This window comes from Microdochium trichocladiopsis (genome assembly GCF_020744255.1).
Source record: "Microdochium trichocladiopsis strain MPI-CAGE-CH-0230 chromosome Unknown B0I36scaffold_10, whole genome shotgun sequence".
Taxonomy (NCBI): domain Eukaryota; kingdom Fungi; phylum Ascomycota; class Sordariomycetes; order Xylariales; family Microdochiaceae; genus Microdochium; species Microdochium trichocladiopsis.
In genome coordinates, this window is record NW_025763553.1 from 997,472 (window position 1) to 1,015,295 (window position 17,824).

General features: G+C 56.4%; 7 protein-coding genes across 7 annotated transcripts; 5 read left to right on the forward strand and 2 right to left on the reverse strand.

Annotated features, from left to right (window-relative positions):
• The first annotated feature begins 506 nt into the window (after positions 1 to 506).
• Positions 507 to 2,423, forward strand: B0I36DRAFT_434945 (putative adipose-regulatory protein-domain-containing protein). Its single transcript, XM_046162738.1, has 3 exons — positions 507 to 921; positions 1,036 to 1,220; positions 1,295 to 2,423. Exons 1-3 carry the CDS (start codon positions 919 to 921, stop codon positions 2,238 to 2,240), a joined length of 1,134 nt encoding a protein of 377 aa, XP_046007224.1. The 5' UTR covers positions 507 to 918; the 3' UTR covers positions 2,241 to 2,423.
• Positions 2,424 to 3,315: 892 nt separating this feature from the next.
• On the forward strand, positions 3,316 to 5,202 carry B0I36DRAFT_353743 (uncharacterized protein; the record flags this gene model as incomplete). The annotated part of the gene is made up of 3 exons (XM_046157240.1): positions 3,316 to 4,354; positions 4,441 to 4,802; positions 4,867 to 5,202. The coding sequence occupies 3 exons, from the start codon at positions 3,316 to 3,318 to the stop codon at positions 5,200 to 5,202; spliced, it is 1,737 nt and encodes a 578-aa protein (XP_046007225.1).
• Positions 5,203 to 6,360: 1,158 nt separating this feature from the next.
• On the forward strand, positions 6,361 to 8,924 carry B0I36DRAFT_28056 (beta-lactamase/transpeptidase-like protein). The gene is made up of 2 exons (XM_046151475.1): positions 6,361 to 8,122; positions 8,211 to 8,924. Exons 1-2 carry the CDS (start codon positions 6,456 to 6,458, stop codon positions 8,659 to 8,661), a joined length of 2,118 nt encoding a protein of 705 aa, XP_046007226.1. The 5' UTR covers positions 6,361 to 6,455; the 3' UTR covers positions 8,662 to 8,924.
• A 750-nt stretch (positions 8,925 to 9,674) lies between these two features.
• Positions 9,675 to 10,190, forward strand: B0I36DRAFT_367482 (ESSS subunit of NADH:ubiquinone oxidoreductase-domain-containing protein; the record flags this gene model as incomplete). The annotated part of the gene is made up of 2 exons (XM_046159475.1): positions 9,675 to 9,949; positions 10,112 to 10,190. The coding sequence occupies 2 exons, from the start codon at positions 9,675 to 9,677 to the stop codon at positions 10,188 to 10,190; spliced, it is 354 nt and encodes a 117-aa protein (XP_046007227.1).
• Positions 10,191 to 10,811: 621 nt separating this feature from the next.
• On the reverse strand, positions 10,812 to 11,655 carry B0I36DRAFT_367483 (2',3'-cyclic-nucleotide 3'-phosphodiesterase; the record flags this gene model as incomplete). Its single annotated transcript, XM_046159476.1, has 2 exons — positions 10,812 to 11,016; positions 11,117 to 11,655. The coding sequence occupies 2 exons, from the start codon at positions 11,653 to 11,655 to the stop codon at positions 10,812 to 10,814; spliced, it is 744 nt and encodes a 247-aa protein (XP_046007228.1).
• Positions 11,656 to 12,006: 351 nt separating this feature from the next.
• Positions 12,007 to 13,721, reverse strand: B0I36DRAFT_296522 (aminotransferase). Its single transcript, XM_046151895.1, has 2 exons — positions 13,236 to 13,721; positions 12,007 to 13,179 (listed from the first exon to the last, which is right to left on the reverse strand). The coding sequence occupies exons 1-2, from the start codon at positions 13,468 to 13,470 to the stop codon at positions 12,170 to 12,172; spliced, it is 1,245 nt and encodes a 414-aa protein (XP_046007229.1). The 5' UTR covers positions 13,471 to 13,721; the 3' UTR covers positions 12,007 to 12,169.
• A 266-nt stretch (positions 13,722 to 13,987) lies between these two features.
• B0I36DRAFT_296527 (kinase-like domain-containing protein) lies at positions 13,988 to 17,462 on the forward strand. Its single transcript, XM_046151896.1, has 2 exons — positions 13,988 to 15,705; positions 15,759 to 17,462. Exons 1-2 carry the CDS (start codon positions 14,271 to 14,273, stop codon positions 17,264 to 17,266), a joined length of 2,943 nt encoding a protein of 980 aa, XP_046007230.1. The 5' UTR covers positions 13,988 to 14,270; the 3' UTR covers positions 17,267 to 17,462.
• Positions 17,463 to 17,824: the final 362 nt, after the last annotated feature.

The window sequence follows — 17,824 nt, forward strand, 5'->3', positions numbered from 1 at the left end:
ATGGGGCAACGCCACCAGTTCGATAGCGGAGGCAACGTCGGCAAGTCGGGCTCTTTGGTGTAGAAAGATGTTGATCTGATTTGACACTTCTTCAAGCAAGCGATTTCGACCTTTTATAACCCGGTGCGCTTCGAGACATCTCGGTTTTGGAATGTCAGGGGCATGTATTGTACATACTTCCTTCTCGCGAACAGTCGTCTTTAGTATCATGTATAACGCATTGGAATGAATTATTGTGCCTTGAATGAACTCACGAGAGGGACACATTTATCAGAGCCAGAAACTGAAGATAAGTGCCTCACCCAAGCATTGAAATCATGACAGTGACACCTTTGCATTCTCCTTTTGAGGCTCATGTATCGTGATTGGCGGTGCTAAAAAGAATTCATCATGTAACTGGCCATGACGTTATGTTTCCAAAGTCGACAGCTCCGGCTGGAAAAGTGGAGCTGCTGGCGTCGTCGCGTGGAGGGGCGCCCGAACAAGCTCCTTTGTCCGATCAACATCGTCGAGCCTTTTCGTCACATGCCACAGCCCTGGACGAGACCACACGCTGCATTTCCCTTTTCAGCAAAGCCATCGCACCGTCTTGTCTGGATATCGGCGCTACGTTCGGCCACAAAGAGCAATTCGCACCAAGCTGTCAATATTCGGACATCTAGAGTAGCTGGTGATGCGGTTGGCATGTGAATAGGGCAGGTGAGACAAGGAACGTGGTCCCCCAATCCCTGGCATACTCCTTCGGAGTCCTTCCTCCAAGGCGGCTCCGAGGCCTGAGCTCCGACTTGATTCCCCTGCCTTCAGCTTTCTGCTACTACGGATAACGCTCTCCTTGCACGTCGCGTATCGGAGGTCAGCCACAACCGTCTAAATACTTGTCACGCTGCCCAAGCAAAGGGCTGCTACGCCTCTCATCTAATGGTGCGCACACGTTTGCCCCTTTCGTGATGTGTCGAGAGGCTTGTTCTCTTGGTCGCTCGAATCCTTATTAAAACCCACGTCCTCGAGAAGAACACACATTGACATCTAGTCCAGGAATACCTTTTGCGGCCACTGCGAGTTGCAACATCGCCCCCAGCTAGAAGGACATATTTAGGGACAATCCTGTTCCTGGCAACCTCATTCATCTTGCTGTGTATCGCCGTGCTGGCGTACCTCGTCTTCTACTTCAACTACGTGCCACAAAAGCTCGTCTCGGTACCTATTCATCTTCAGTATAAGTAGGCCGTCCATCTTCATCGCCGCTTATTTCTGGCGGTCTTGCCATCTTGCTTGCTACTAACTATACCTGTAGTGCTGGACTGAGCCCGTTTGGCATTGCGGATCTGGCATCAACCTTGATGCTGGAGCAAGCTTACGACGTGACCGTGGACCTGACGCTGCCGCGCTCGCCAGTCAATCTCGAGCGTGGCAACTTCATGGTCGCCTTATACGCTCTACGGTCCCTGCCTGACAATCCTGCCTCGGCTTTCAGGCTCCCCTCGGATCCATATGAGCACGTCACGGCTAGCAATGTGGTCTTTGCCTCTCGCCGCCCAGCCCTGATCCCGTATGAAGATCCTCTCGTGTCCACGGCTTCACGCCTTCTGTTCTTACTCTATCACATCATATTTCCCTCGTCGGAGCAAGTCACCCTGACTGTTCCCATGGGTGAGTTGGTTGACTTCAAGGACGTGCTACCACTCTCGATACTGCTAGATGTACAAGCCGGCCAGACGCTACAAGTCTACTCAGCAACAGTCACTCTAGTCGCAAGGCTAAGGGGGCTCCGCTGGCTCATGTATAACCACCGCGTCATCTCGTTCGTGGTGTGCACCACAGTTTTCTGGCTGTTTGAAATCGTGTCTACCCTCATCGCTTGGCTTGCACTCGCGTACGTCGTCTCGAACCAGCAGCCAAAGACTCAGCGCGAGTACGGCGGCAAGGGGGTTTCTCGAGGTGGCGAGCTTGCTGGCCGGCGAGCACAACAAGATTATGCTGGCCAGACGGATCATTCCCGCGGCTCTGATGCTCAGGTCAAGAATGAGCTGGAGGCCAGCAGTGACGACATTGATGTCAAGCAGGAGGAGGCGGAGGACGAGGTGCTGGCGGGTCTGTCTCGGCACGGAGGAGATGCTGATGATGAAGAGGAAGATCTCAAGGACCTAGGTCCGGGAAGCACGGGAAGTGCACTGCATGATGTGAAGGGTGCCGGCTCGCTGCGCCGGAGATCCTCCCAGAAGGGAAGGATGTCTTCATGAACTCTTGAGGCCCGAGCGAGCTGCCTAGGGTGTTTTATGGGCACTAATTGGAAGGCTGAGGACAAGTTGGGATTTGGGAGGGATCACACCAGGCCTGCAAATGAATCGAAGCTGGCTCATATCGCGGACACGTGTTTGCTCCAATGTATGCAGGTTGGTGAACAAATAAACTGCTGGATGACATGGTCGGCGCGCGTGGTGTGCGGCGTCCTGTTGGCTGGAATGTGGCGTGGACCCCTGACGGCAGAACTGCCGCATCGCGGCGATGCGGAACCATTACGCCCACCTGGGCACCCAGCCCAGCAAGGCCTGAGACGACCCCTCCCACAATTTGGCGTCGAAGATCGCCTCGTGGGCTCCGTAGGTGCTGGAACATCAAAAGTGCAGGCGGCGACAACTTTCCCATCCCGCTTGAACCGGGACCGTCTCGAAGGCACGGGAACGAGTCTGGGGCATTAAGTCCGCCAGCCACACTGATAGCGTACCTTAGTCACTTCTAAGTGTTTGGTAGAAGCACCAGTTCTTAGCCGACAACTCCTGAGTCCTGTAGCACTGTCTTCCAGACCCCCCATTGTCCCAGCTGCAGCAACATCAAAGCGTGGACAGCAACAGGTTACCCCCCAACAGCCCACGCGACGTGACCAGATCTTGAGAGGCTGTCGAGTGGCGCCTGTACGCTCTAGCGTAGGTAGTTCCTTGCACGACCCCTTTCAGGCGCCGACCGCCAGAACAAGCAGCAGCAAAACTCCCCGAGCCAGCACACCACAGCTCGGCGGAGCAGCCCACATCGGGCCAAGCAACAGCAGCTGTCACCGCTACCGCTGTCCCGCTCCGCGCCGCCATCCCAGCCCAGCCCCGTCCTCCCTCCTACCGCTACTCCTCCTTCACGACACCGACAAACCCCCAACACTTCTTTTTTTTTCTCTTCTTCGCACAGGCCTTTTCGCTTGCTGCGTTCAGTCCAGTCTTGCCAGCTCCTCCTGCTGGCGCTTCCGCTACCCCTTCTCTCTCTCTCTCACACCACTCCCACCACGAACGCACGCCGCGCCTCCCCCCGCCCTTCCATTTGCCCACGATGCCCTGCTTCAAGGGCATCGCGGTGAGCATCCACGCGAATGGTGCCCCGCTCCCCGAATACGGCATGCAGAAGCAGTCAAAGTTCTCACGTATCAGCAACTACATCTCCGTGCCGCAGCCGCAGCTCAACCCGGACACGTCCCAGCACGAGCCCGCCAAGTTCGCCATCTCCATAACGCTCCTGACGCCTGGCCACCCCATCCCTTACACGACCCCCAAGCCGACCGATGCTGTTCCTCACCCGAAGCCGATCTATGCCGGGCCATTGCCCTCCACAAGCTCCGACCCCTCTCGACACGTTGGTACCGTCACGCCCTATGTCCCCCTGACCAACTCGGAGAACGAGACCATTGCTGCCTACATCTACTTTGATGGCCGTGCCAAGGAGGAAGTTGCCACGCTTCTGCGGCCAGGCGAGGAGACTTGGGTCAATAGCCGTTGGGTTCAGGTTCCCGACAGCGAAGGAGGTGGTCTGGCCGAACGCGAGTTCCTCTTCCGCGAGGTCGGCCTCGAGAGGTGGCTTAACGGGCTCGACCTCAAAGGTCACGATGCTGCGGAGAAGGTGGAAAAGCGCAGACAGAAGTTTGAGAGGCGGCATCGCCGGCAAAAGTCCACCGCCTTGAATGCCAGCGGCCTCACCGCGGAAAAGTCCGGCCGCGTAAGAGACACTCTCACGTACGGCGCCGACGAGAACTCTCCGCTCGAGACGCCAGACGACTCCGACACGGACTCGCTCTCGGACGACGACGACGAGCCCCCAGAGGCTACTGGCCAGATCAAGGTTGCCATGTTCCGTGTCATCGCCTCCGGCGAGATCAAGAAGGGCGAGTACTCGCCTCAATTCGGCGCTCATGATGATGACGATGACAACGACGGCAAGGGTGGCAGCAACGGCATTGATGCCGATGTCGAGCACACCACGAGCTTTGCCAAGCCCAAGACACTCGACCCCAAGACCATCAGCACACAGACCGTCACTGGAATCGACGGCCCAGACAAGCCATACGCTGTCTTCACCTTCTTCTACCGTGGTTCTCGTAAGTTGTCTTTTAATTGTCGCACGGGCAACGGAATTTCTCCAAAGAACGATTGCGACTGACACAGCCCGCTTGCTACACAATAGGTCAGTTGGCCAAGATGGGTATACTGCCTGGGTCCAAGACAGAGCAGAAGACCCCCGCCGCTAAGCGCCGATCAACCCAACTGGACTTTTCCAACCTTGGGCCTCTGAAGAAGGAGGGTACCGTGGGATTCTCGGCATTCCGAGACCAAGAGACCGAGGCGCGGAGGCGCAGAAAGTCGCAGTCAAAGCCCAACGGAGGCGTCTCGGCAGGCGGCATGGACGAAGACAGTGACGATGACGCTAGCGACGCAGACCCCTTGGCCAAGATGGATGATAACGACGATAAGGTCGTCAAGACACATCTGGCTCCAGAGGACGCTCAGGCGGCCGGAGAACTCCAAGCTGGCATTGACAGGATCCGGGTAGGTTCCGGTCCTTTACTCATCCCTTGATGGATTGTTCGTGCTAACAGTCGCGTGCAAACAGCTCAAGCGTCAACACTCTGTCGAACCCGACAGCATCAAGAAGTCGCCGAGCGTCGACCCCACGACAGGTGACGCTACGCCTCCGGATCTAGCTTCCAGTGGCAAGCCTGTGCCTGACTCGGTAACGAACTTGCTTTCTCAAGCCTTCAATGGCGACTCCACCACTGTTGGCAGTCCTCTGAAGAAGCACCGGGCTAGTGTGGACGGTGCCTCCATGGACCGATCAGCTGGTTTCCCCTCAGCCATAGGAGATGTCCTGGGTCGCGCTACTGCGGATCAGCAAAAGAAGGAAGCGGCAGAGGCGAATAAGCTCAAGGAGGAGGAGGAAGAGTTATAGAACAACTATGACCCGTGTCGGTACCTCTAGCCCGGATTTCTGCCATCTCTTATATCGCCGTTCGCGCAGCGCGAAAGCTTACGACTTCTTTAACGACGCCGACGAAATTACCATGACGCTTTGCCCGCTTGTATCCAATGGCACACTGTTGCGCCCGCCCTTGGAGTAGGGCCTGGCAAGACAGAGCAGCGGAGAGCGAGCGAGGCTCACCGCCAGCAGCATGACCAGCAGAATCTGGTCTGTCTACGCTGTAGACTGTTGTTGTGTTTGATGGTTCAACCTTTTTTGATGCTCGTTTTGCAGATGATCACCTAGTCTTCCGCACGATGAGTTTGTTGCAGCAGGATATGGTCACGACAGACTCTAGAGGCGGAGTTGGCAAGATAGATCTTTTCCACTGCAGACCGATGCTGTGCAAGCTCGGGACAGCAGCTTCCCACACGAATGCGGTCATACTTGACTCTGGGACGTATGTCCGAAAGGCGATGGCGACAGTCGTTGGTCCCTTCACAGTTCATCTCTCCGCATTCTAGGAGCGGACCGATCGAGACGTATGTGTGCAGGAGCATAGCTGCTGCCGCTACCAGTGACGTCCAGCCGCGACTTGCACTGCTCGACGAGCGCTTCTCAAGTATCTATTGGACGATAAAGAGATAGAACATGAACATGACGAATCAAGTACATTTGCAGAACAGTACCGTGGTTACCGAAAGACTTGCCCGCGCTTCAATGATATCAATCCGTAAACTTTATATCAACCCTAAGAGTCGATACCGGACCCCGGAGAGTCTGCTGCTTTGTTTGTGATAGTGGTGCTCAAAGGCTGAGAATATTTGGCTACGGAATAGTCACAGCAGCACTGAATAATATGGCTGGCTGTTGCTGCATCCCGGTGTTGTCAGCGCGCGCCGCCCACGTGGCTTTACACCCCCGGGCCCCGGCGCTCGGGGCGGGGTTTCGGCGTGCGTCCGGAGGGAAAGCTTCGTCCGTCAGCCACATCCCGGGCTGCTTGCTTTCACCGCATCCGCACTCTCTTATTCTGCTCTGGTTGCCCTGGGGCTAGCGTGCAGTCAGTTTGTCGCCTTTCTTTTCATGCAGCTGTGGTTCGAACAGACCCAACTGGTCCAACAGGCAGTTCGACTTCACAACAACAATCATTGTGAGTGTGCCGCTCCCGCTCTTGCTCTGTCTACACAGTCACATCTGCTTCGAAGCTACCGTTGGAGAATTTCCTTACCGGCGCAAAGCCAGTCATGGGAGGCGGCGAGGACTACCTGCCGTACCGTGGCGGCCGGCACGGCGAGCATCGAGGAGCAGGCACGGACGGTTCCATGCGGAAAGGGCGGCCAGAGGCTCGGCATAGATGCGCACAAGAGCAACACGAGCCGCGGCAAAACCACGACCAAGGCAGAAATAATCCCCTGCGACAGGCAGACTTCGTGGAAGCAGCGCGTGCGGGACTGGATGAGTGGCGCGTGCCGGGGATATCCATCGCGGTGATCGACGGCAGCGCCAGCATTTATGCCGGAAGCGACTGTACGGGGGGTGGCGGGTATGAGATATGGGCCGAGGGCTTTGGATACGCCGCACTTCCGAAGCGGTGCGTTGCTCCCTCTTCCAGACCGGCAGCCTCACAGAACGGGGAGCGGACGGAGCACGGAGCACGGCATGTGAAGCAGACGCGGGGTGAGGATGTCGGCTCCCCGGCCACCGCCGAGACGTTGTACTACACGGGTAGCACGACGAAGGCGTTCACCGCGGCGGTGTTGGGCCAGATTATACACCCCGATGCAGCAGGGGAAAAGTCGGGCACGGAGGCGGCGGCGGCGGCGTCGGCATCGGCATCGGCACCAGCAACGTACTCGGCCAAGTTCCCAAAGGGCTTTCGCACGCCAGTGTCGGAGGTCATCCGGGACGATTTCGTGCTCTCGGACGAGTGGGCGACGGCTCACGTCACTTTCGAAGACGCTCTGAGTCATCGCACAGGGCTTGCGAGGCACGACAAGGCGTTGGCAGAGTGGTATCCGCCGGCCACCTCCGCCACCACCGACAACAACAGCAGCAACAGAAACAGAGATGATAGCAATGATGATGTCCACTGCAATGGAGAGAAAGGGCAAGAACGAAAACACCGCGGAAATGTCCGGGACTACACCCGACTCCTGCGCTATCTGCCGCTCGTGCAGGAACCTCGCGTCACGTTCCGCTACTGCAATCTCATGTTCCTCGCGGTGTCACGGGCGCTCGAGGTCGTCACCGGCCGCTGGCTGGGAGACGTCATGAGGGATTGGATATGGGAGCCTCTGGGCATGCAGAGTACATACTTCAGTTTGCAGGACGCGCAGCGGGCGAGACCCGGGAGCTTGGCGGAAGGGTATTACTGGGATTACATGGCTGCTGCGGGGGGCGATCACGTTCACGAGGTAGAGAGCAAAGGAGCAGGGGAGCTGCGGAAGGAGAAGAGCTTGTATCACTACATCCCCTTTATGGACCTGTCGGGAGGCAGCGGTGCTGGAGGCATCGTGTCCAGCGTGGCCGACTACGCGCTCTGGGTGCGGTGTCTTCTACAGGAGAGTGGCCCGCTGAGCGAGGCGTGCCATCGGGCCATCACGACACCACGGATCATCATGCAGGCCAATGTCGACGGCAGCACGGACAAGCAAAATGGCTATGACGGCCCCCTTTCCTACGCGCTTGGCTGGTTCGCAGGCACATACAGGGGCCACCGGGTATATGCGCACTCGGGCGGTATGGAGGCTTATGGCACCGAGGTGTACTTCTTCCCAGATCTCAAGTTTGGCGTGGTCACCATGGCGAATACGGCCGTCACCGCGAATTGTCTGGGGGCAGTGTTGGCCTGGAAGTTGATTGATGACAAGCTTGAGGTGCCGCAGAAGCAGAGGTTCGATTGGGCCGGCAGGTAAGTCTGCAGCGCAAGACAGAGTGGTTGTGATCCCTCTGACGGTTCTCCCGTCCATGGCAAGCAAGCTGACACAGCGCACCTACAGGCGGAAGGCTGGCATTGCAAAGTCGCTCAAGGCACGAGACACTGCAATGAACGACTACTTTCCACGTCGCGCGCAACCTCCGCTGCGCACGCCTCTTCCCTTGGATGCATATACCGGTACATATCACCACCCAGCGTACCAGAACCTGGTCATAATCAAGAACGGGAGCAGAGCCGAGAGAGGGCTCATGCCGACGAGCGACGCCGCTGCGAGAAGGGAGCTGTACGCCGCACATCACGACCGGGTGTGGAAGATGGACTTTGAGTTTGAGCACGTCTCTGGCGAGCACTGGCTCGTCTTTATCGAGTTTGCACACTCACCAAACAGGCTCAACCAGCAGTTTGCCAAGGCCGAATTCAAGATTGGTGCTGCAGGCGACGTTGTGAGCGTCTGCGTCGAATATTTGGAAGACGGCGCCGAGGGTGTTATTGAGTACAAGAAGCTCACGTAGGAGGTCGATGGACTCGCAGCACATGATTGTGCGAGATGGCAGCACGATAATGGAATGGCAGATATACATATATACGCGCAAACGTTTTCTTTCATTACTAGTATGGTTCGTGAAGATGGGAAGAGCTATGGCATCCGGGGTATAGTGAGGTGCCTGGCCTCGCCTTATGGAAGGAAGGACCAAATGAAAACTAGAATGACTGTCAGCATCCTGCGTCTGTAGCATGGCAAGTGCGATAAAATGATGGAAAAGTCATGTGTAATGTCAGACTGTTGAGCTTGATTGTGGTATGAATCAACATTATACTTCAGTTGGCTGTTCTTAGAAGTAGGTAGTCATCATTCAGGTGCCGTGGGATGGTGTCCATGGCGACCGAAGTAGAATTGGTGCGGCTGTGATGAATCACGAGATGGAAAAAGGTAACTTACACTATCGTGAGCGAGCCCGGAGCGAGCAGACAGAGACGCCAACGACGTCAGAATCCTGCAAGCCTCGATCCGGGTGCTCTGGTCTCCGTCCACCAGATTCAAAGGCGGAAGGATGTCAAGCCAACTGCGTGGTGTTGTCGAAGCAAAACAAAGCAGAATGTGGTTGTAGAGTGAAGAAGAAGAAATTGCTGCAACCAAATGCGCCAGGTTTTGAAGAGTTGCTCCTGTGGGGACACGCACGACCCCAGCGAATGTCTAGTGCCGGCCAGATGGAAAGTCACGTGCTGCGGGGCCCGCTTTTCTCCGGCCCGCTCAGTGTGACTCGCTGCGTTTGTCCCTCATCCGCCAAACGAGGTTCGGCCACGACCTCGCAGCTTCCGACCTCATCCATCATCGCCGTTGCTGCTTATCGAGGCTGCCAACAACCATCGCCCGCAGCACCATCTCCACTCAATCCGCTGCGCACACATCACCAGCGCTCGGGCACGCCGACCTGAAGATCGTTCAGCACCAGCGGCCCAATCTTTCCCGGCTTTCGACATCACCGCAACCACCAACACTAAAGCTCTGTCGTCACCAGCTATCATGCCCGCCGTCCGACCGACTACCGCCGTCCGGGCCTCGCGCGCCCTCAAGCAGCAGACTGCCTCTCCTGCTGTCGCCGCACGGTCCTTCTCCGCCACCCCCAGAGCTGCCGGTGGCGCCCACGGCCCTCAATACGACCCCCCGAGCGGCTGGCTCTTTGGTGTCAAGCCCGGCGAGAAGTACCAGAAGGAGGGCTGGGAGACTCCTTTTTTCTACGGATTCTGCGGGAGCTTGCTTCTTGCCGCCGTTGCGTACGGTTTCAAGCCCGATACCTCGTTAGTTGGACCCCCGCCCGCCACATTTGAGACTTGGTGGCTATAGAGCATGATAGCTCTGTGTTGCCTTGGCGGAGATATAGTGGCACCGCTTTGCCTCTAATTCTTACATGACACTTGGCATCTCTATAAAATCAAGAACACAACTAACCTCAGCTATAGCATACAAACCTGGGCTCTCGAGGAGGCACGGAGGAGATTAGAAGCCGAGGGTATCCTTGAGGATCCTGCCAAGAAGTAAACGCTTATGTCGATAACTGGCTTTTACTTGCACAATAATCCTCAATGCATACTTCAATCCTGTGTCGTCAACCATATATATTGTGCTGGGACCGCGGTCGCGGGTTGTTGAGTTGCACCATTTCACCATACCGCATAAAACGGCAAGGAATGGTTCGTAAGCGCGGCTCAAGGCGCTTGGGATAACCGCTCAGCAACTCACCTCTGTACATGGCCGCACCACTCTCGACACTTGCGCACTGAACTTTCTTACTTTGGGTTTCCTTTCTGGGTCGCGATGGAGGGGTTGAGGTTCTGTGGTCACGTTCTTGCCTGCAGGGAGGGCAGAACGTTTTGAGCGTAAGGAACTGTTCACATAGACAGGTAGCCACCAATCGGCGAGGGAGCCTCTATTCGATCATATACCTTTCTGTCATGTCCGACAACGAGCATCGAATGACATGATGCGACGCGTACGAACACATGGCGGGCATGGGGCTACCGCCATTCGCCTCCAGCTCTGCGTCACCCCGTAATGAATGGCCAGCACTTCGCCTGAAATTTCCATATGAACCTGTACGCATACACCGTCTGCTCATTTACTCCTTTATGCATCCTAAAGCTCTGTGGTATAAACTTGCCATCACAATAATCTCGTCGCGATCGGCTTCCACTCCGCGATCGGGCGATCTGTCGGCACAAGCCATACCATGCCACCCTCCCAGCCAGCACCTTCCTCGGTTGTCGAGTCGGTGAGTGTTGCAGCTGAAGCACCAAGCTTAACTCCAGCCTCTTCAACTGTCTTGGAAATCTGCGAGAGCTTCTCGTCGGTGATCGGCGTTGAGCCGCTGTTTCCGTAAAGATCGGATGGTTAGTCAACTGCTTGCTAGGCACTCTGTGATCCGAGGAGACAGGGGAATGAGCCGAAGAACGGAAAGGGGCACTGACTAAATCAGACTGACATGAGGCCCGTAGGCCTCTTTCCACCACGCAAGCCATTCTTCCGTGGTCTGCGAGATCGTGCCGGGCTGACCGTGTGTATCTTGCCCGCTGGACGCAGTGCTGCCGCCGCCGACGCCGCCACGAACCACACCGTGCTCCCTCGCAACGCCGACAATCTCCTTGACGCCGTCATACCCGACGCGGATGAAGCACCGCCGGAAGAAAATGTCTTGCGTGTCCACGCTCTCCAGCCTGACGCGGACATGACTGGCCGGCGGTAGTGGAAGCGTGTCGAGCCACTCTTGCGCACGCTGCTTCTCCTCCTCGCGTTCCTTCTCTGACGGCCCGCTGTCGCCGCCGTACGTGGAGGGCAGTATCTCAGACGTGAGGGTCATGTGCGGGGCGAACAGCACCGGGCTAGTCCCGCCATCGCCACCCGCTTCAGTGGGAAAGTTGGATGGCAGGACCGAGGCGATGAGCGAGGTGATTGTGCCATGCAGAGGATGCGATTCCGGCGGGATGAGCCAGAGGGAGGAGCCCGGCATTATGTCTCTTGTGCCGGTCTGCCTTAGACCTTGGTGTAATGAGACTGGCGACGAGATCCCTCCAAGGAGCTGCTGGCTTTCTGTTCTGGGAGTTCACGTTACGAAATTTTGGGGGAGAGCTCTTCAAATGCATAGGTTAATGTTCGTTGCTCAATGCTCAATAGAGTTTCGCTTCACGAGGTATTGGAGAATGAGGGGCCCCCTCATCTGCCGTTGGAGGTCACTGCTCAGGTGGCTGCATGTGGATGAATCCTTCCCACTCATTGGTTTGCTTTCACAACACACTGCACTTCGTCGCTACTCGTGTTATCCAACTTTGGGTTTCATAACAAGGCGGTCAAATGACGGAATGCTGGACATTGATACTTTATTTTGTTTCTTTCAGGTGTACCTAAGAGTATGCAACCATATCTGATTCCGCTAGCCGTTATGCGTCTTTCTCTACCATGCAACTATATGTAGTATATTCTGGAAGCCAAAGAGAACTCTGCGTCTTGAGAAACGAACCAGATGCTTAGCAACGGAAGCTCCACTCGTGCTCCTCATCGCCATACTGCCTAGCCTCCATCCACTCCTTCATCTTCAGCGCAATCTCGCCGGACTCCTCGTGCTCACTCAGTCCGCAATCGACGAGCTCGCCCTTCCAGCTGATCTTGCGCACAGGGCTGACAATAGCCGCAGTGCCGGCGCCAAACACCTCGATGAGACGACCATCGAGCGACGCCTCGTGCAGCTGCTTCATCGTAAGCTTGCGCTCAGAGATCTTCCAGCCTTCAGGGGCGAGCTTTTCCCGCGCCAGCCCGAGAATGGAATCTCTGGTCACGCCCTCGAGGATGGTGCCGTCGAGCGGCGCGGTGACGAGCTCCTTCTGCCCGGTCTCCTTGTCCTTGAGGGCGACAAAGAGGTTCATGGTGCCGACCTCGGTGATGTACTCCTCGGGGCCGAACAGCCACAGGTTTTGCTGGAAGCCGCGGCTGGCGGCCTCAAGCTGAGGTACAATGCAGGGAGCGTAGTTGGCTCCGAGCTTCTTGTCGCCCACTCCACCCGGCCAGGCACGTACAGCGTAGTCTGTAGCCTCGAGAGACACGGCCTTGAATCCGGTGGGATAGTATGGTCCGACAGGAGAAGCAATGACATAGAGCAAAGCAGAGCCCGGCGCACCAACGCCCAACGTCTTCTGTGTTCCAATCATGGTTGGCCGCAGGTAAAGAGAATAGCCACGCTGGTTCGGGATGAAGCGGTCCTCCAACTTGGCGAACTTGGCAATCAGCTCAATGAGGCCGGTGGAAGAAAAGGTCGGAAGGGCAATGCGGGCGGCCGACTTGTTGAAGCGCGCCATGTTCTTGTCGGGCCGGAAGAGTCGGACCTCGCCATCCTTGTCCTTGTATGCCTTCATGCCCTCGAAGCACTCAAAGGCGTAGTGCAGCACACACGTGGCTGGGTCGAGCGAGAGGTTCTGGTAGGGGACGATCTTGGGCTCAAGCCATCCATCAGTGGCCGTCCACTCAATGGTGAGCATATGGTCTGTTCGAATGGTCAACTTCTCTGCCGTTGCGGGCTCGGTATGCTGAATGTCTGACCTGTGAACTCCTTGCCAAAGACGAGCTTGGCCGGATCAACCAATTCCTTGGGCGACTTGGTCTTCTCAATGGTAAGCCTGCTGGCATCGATGTCCATCCGCTTAGCTGTCGACGCAGCTTCAGGCTTGATGCTATACCATCTTGCTGCGCGCGTGGCCGGGCGGAGCAGAGCCGGCCGAGCAGGAGCGATAGCCCGCGCCGCGCTGGCGCACCGAGGCAGAAGTTGCCTCAGCATCTCGGACGCCTGATCAGGAGTCGTATGATCTGTAAGGAGGTAGTTGTTCTCGATGCGGAAAAGGTATGGTAGGGACAGGTGCGAATCGAGGGGCAGACGGGCTAACGAGGAGGAAGGAGAATGGGATCAAGCAGGTGACGAGACCGAGTAGGTGCACAGAATATGACAGCACCAAGTCAGGGGCGGCCGGACGCGGGTCTCGTCGGTTTGCAGAGGCAGAAGATGAGCGGCGTCGCAAGTGGGCAGCGAATGTCGGTGCGATGAGAAAGCCATGCCCACGAGCGGCTCTTCAGTGAGAATTGTCTGGGGTCGGTGGACCCTTGAGCGACATCGGAGGACGGTGGGCGGGTGGCTACAGGGGTCGATGTCAACATGCTGCGCCCAATCAAGCCTGCCTCGATTGGACAGACAGTACAGGTGCTGGGGTCCACAGTGGGAAGCCTGCGACAGCTCCTCGGGTGGGACAATCGCGGAAAGCTGTTGCTGCCCAGGGGACTCGCATCCGGCGCAACCATTCAACAGGCCGAACTCAGCCAGGTGCTGACTGCAATCTATGCGCCGCAACCTCGACCGCGAAAGCCACGAGTATCAGCTCACCACGCCCGCTCATCTACGACCAGTGCACAACATCCCGCTTGGGCGCGGTCAGGGTGCCAGCCCCAGGCGACTCGACAGCATCCACTTCCACGGACGGTGACAACGGCAGCAACGACGACGCATTGGGACACGATCGCCTCAGCACCCGGGCGGCATGAAGCGAGAACGTCATCCCGCACGACCGAAGCTGCCCCTCCATCACCATGTTCTCCTCGCTTAAGAGCTTCTCGTCCAACATCAACTCGAATTATACCGTGTCCGCAACGGCCTCGTCGTCAGCTGGCCCCTGGAAGATCTTCGACGCCAAGAAGAAATCCACAGACAAGCCATATTCAGTCTTTGTCTTTGACAAGAAATCCCTCGATGCCCATGGCAACTCCCTCGGTCGCTCGGGCGCTGCTGCCCTGAAGCGCGCAACAGAAGAGGTCGTCGAGCGGCTCAGGAAAGAGGCCTCTTCCCTCGCCCGATTGCGCCATCCCAGCGTGCTCGAGCTTGTCGAGCCCGTCGAAGATACCCGCGGTGGCGGCCTGCAGTTCGTCACCGAGCCCGTCACCACTTCGCTTGCCAGTTTGCTGCAAGACAAGGACGAACAGGAACGTGCTGGAGGCGTCGGCGGTCGATCGAGCCGCTACGTTACCGAAGATTCCGACGGTGTCCGGCGACGGCGCGAACTCGAGATTGATGAATTGGAGATCCAAAAGGGTTTGCTGCAGGTCAGCAAGGCCCTAGAGTTTCTGCACGAGAACGCCGGCCTTGTCCACGGCAATCTGACACCGGATTGTATTCTCATCAATGCCAAGTCGGATTGGAAGATCAGCGGCCTCGCGTTCTGCAGCCCGCCCGAGAATTCGACGAAGCCGACTTCCGTGCAACCCGTCAGCCTGTCCGAGATTCTCAACATTGATCCTAGGCTCCCGCGCCAGGTCCAGATTAACCTGGACTACACGTCTCCAGATTTTGTGCTTGACAACAACCTCACTACCTCTGCCGACATGTTCTCTTTGGGGCTCCTCTGTGTTGCACTTTACAACTCGCCCCACAGGTCTCCCATAGAGAGCAGTGGGAGCATTTCTGCCTATAAGCGAATATTCACGTCGTCCTCGACAGTTCCATCCTCTGCAAATAGCTTCCTCTCGTCACGCCCACTACCACGAGATTTGTCGAGTTCAGTCTTGCCTAGACTCATAACCCGCCGTCCTGCCCAGCGTATGACAGCACGGGAGTTCCAGGAAAGCGAGTACTTTGACAACATTCTTGTTTCAACCATCAGGTTCTTGGACGCCTTCCCGGCAAAGACAGCCAACGAAAAGGCGCAGTTCCTGCGAGGCCTGAATAAGGTTCTGCCATCATTTCCGAGATCGGTCATGGAGAAGAAGATACTACCTGCTTTACTCGAGGAACTAAAGGACAAAGACCTTCTGTCCCTCATTTTGCAAAACGTCTTCAAGATCATAGATCTTTTGCCGTCAGGAAAACGTGCCTTCAGTGAGAAGGCGCGGCCGCGCCTCAAGGAGATCTTCACTGTCAATGCCAAACAATCTCAAGAAAAAGATCCAGCTCGTGATGCAGGTCTTATGGTTGTGCTTGAGAACGGCAAGCTTATCGCGGACAACACAACGGGCAAAGAATTCAAAGATGGTAAGCGATAGCTTTGCTGAGCGTGAGTTCACGGCTAACGCACTCATTTCTAGATGTCTTACCAATCTTCTTATCTGCCATCGAGTCATCAACGCCGTCGTTGGTCGATGTGGCGATGCGTGGACTCCCAGTCATCCTTCCTGTGCTCGACTTTACCACGATCAAGAATGAAGTATTTCCAGTTGTAGCAACTGTCTTCAGTAAAACGAACAGTCTGGCAATCAAAGTTCGCGGTTTGCAGGCCTTCGTCATCCTTTGCGGAGGCTCAAACGACTCTGATGATGGACTGGATGGGTTGAGCCCTGAAAAGAAGAAGGCGTCCTCCTCCAGCGCGCTGGACAAATACACTATGCAGGAGAAGATTGTTCCCCTGATCAAAGCCATCAAGACGAAAGAGCCTGCAGTGATGATGGCAGCGCTTAATGTGCTCCGCGTCGTCGGCGAGTTTGCAGATGCCGATTTCGTGGCTATGGATGTTCTCCCCGTCTTATGGAGCATGAGCTTGGGCCCATTACTAAACCTGAAGCAGTTTCAGTCCTTCATGGAATTGATCAAGATTTTGTCCAGACGGGTGGAAGACGAGCAGATCAAGAAACTCCAGGAGCTTTCCAGCGTCACAAATGGAGCTAGCTCTGTTTCGCAGAATGAAGATTTCATGGCCTTCGGGGGCATTACAGGCACGGTTTTTGAAGCCACTAACGGCACTGGGGACGATGATTTCGAGAGTCTGGTGAAGGGCAAGGCATCTAGCCATTCTAAAGACGTTATGGATGCCGGGTGGGATGCCGAGCCAAGTACTGCTCGGACCGCCTCGCCACCCGTTCAGCGCTCGAGCACGCCACAATTCTCATGGTCGACACCGAGTCCTACGACCGTGACAATGGCCCCCGCATCGTCTAAACCGTCTTTCCGAACGGTGACTCCTGATCTCGGCCGATTCGATACCTTGAAACCAACCTCGACGCAGTTCTCAAAGCCCCTCCAACCTTCAACTAGTAGCAACAACATGATGCAACCAGCCGCCATGAACAGTGCGCAGGGTACGCCAGGACTCGGTTGGGGGGCCCCGTTAACATCGACGACTTCGAATGCCGCAGCCAACCCATGGGCTTCCTCGACATCGCCGGCTTCGCCGCCTGCCGCCCCATCTGCATTTGGCAGCATGACAAGCTCCTTGTCGGGCATGAGTCTCGGCATGAACAACCAGCAGCAACGCTCAGCGTCGTCCTTCTCCCTCCCCCCGCCTCCGTCAAGTAGCAGTTCCACGCCTTCCGGGTTCAGCCTCCCTCCGCCACCAGGAGGCAGCCAGCCTCAACGGCAAACCTTCATGGGGCAACCGGCCGTGAAACCCAACTACGGCGGCGGACTCAACCAGGCGCCTCTGGGCAGCATGAACAGCATGATGGGTGGTAGCATGAATAGCATAATGACAATGAACAGCAACAACCCGGCTATGAATGCCTCGGCGTTAGCGACCCCGCAAGGCCAACAACAGCAGGCGAGCAGGCAGGGCGGTGGAGGGAGCGGATCGGGTTTAGATAAATACGAAAGTCTGATCTAGAAAGCATAGCAGAAAAGTTGGAGGGGCTTCGTCGAATTCTGGAGAGTGGTGACCAGCATCGCGGGCACCGTCGACGACAGACGTGGCCGAGAGTGGGAGGCAGTACGTCGTGCTTCTTGTATCACAAGCTCATATGTCGCAAGCGAGGGATACCCATACACAAAAAGCAATGGCATTTTGATGAATGGAGACAGGCCGCTAGTTGTGGTGCCATATGATTAATGGTTGAATATCAGGCTGCCGTTCGGCCGTGATCTATGTATGATTTCTAATTTCTCGCACACTGGCTATGCGTGGGAGTTTCTATGTCGTGGATCGCGTCCACACAGGCGATTCGTCAGCTGCATCGAAAATGCAGCGTCATGGAAAAGCATTGTATTTCAACAAAACAGAGGCGCCTCCCTTCATATTGCTCCCAGGAAACGCCAGACCGGGGGCTGCCGTCGACGGGCAGCAGTGGTCCATGGCAGATTGAGGAGGGAAGACAACAATATGTGAGGACAGGACCAAAACCACAGGAAAGACGGAAAGAATGAATCAGAAGCCACAAAATTAGCC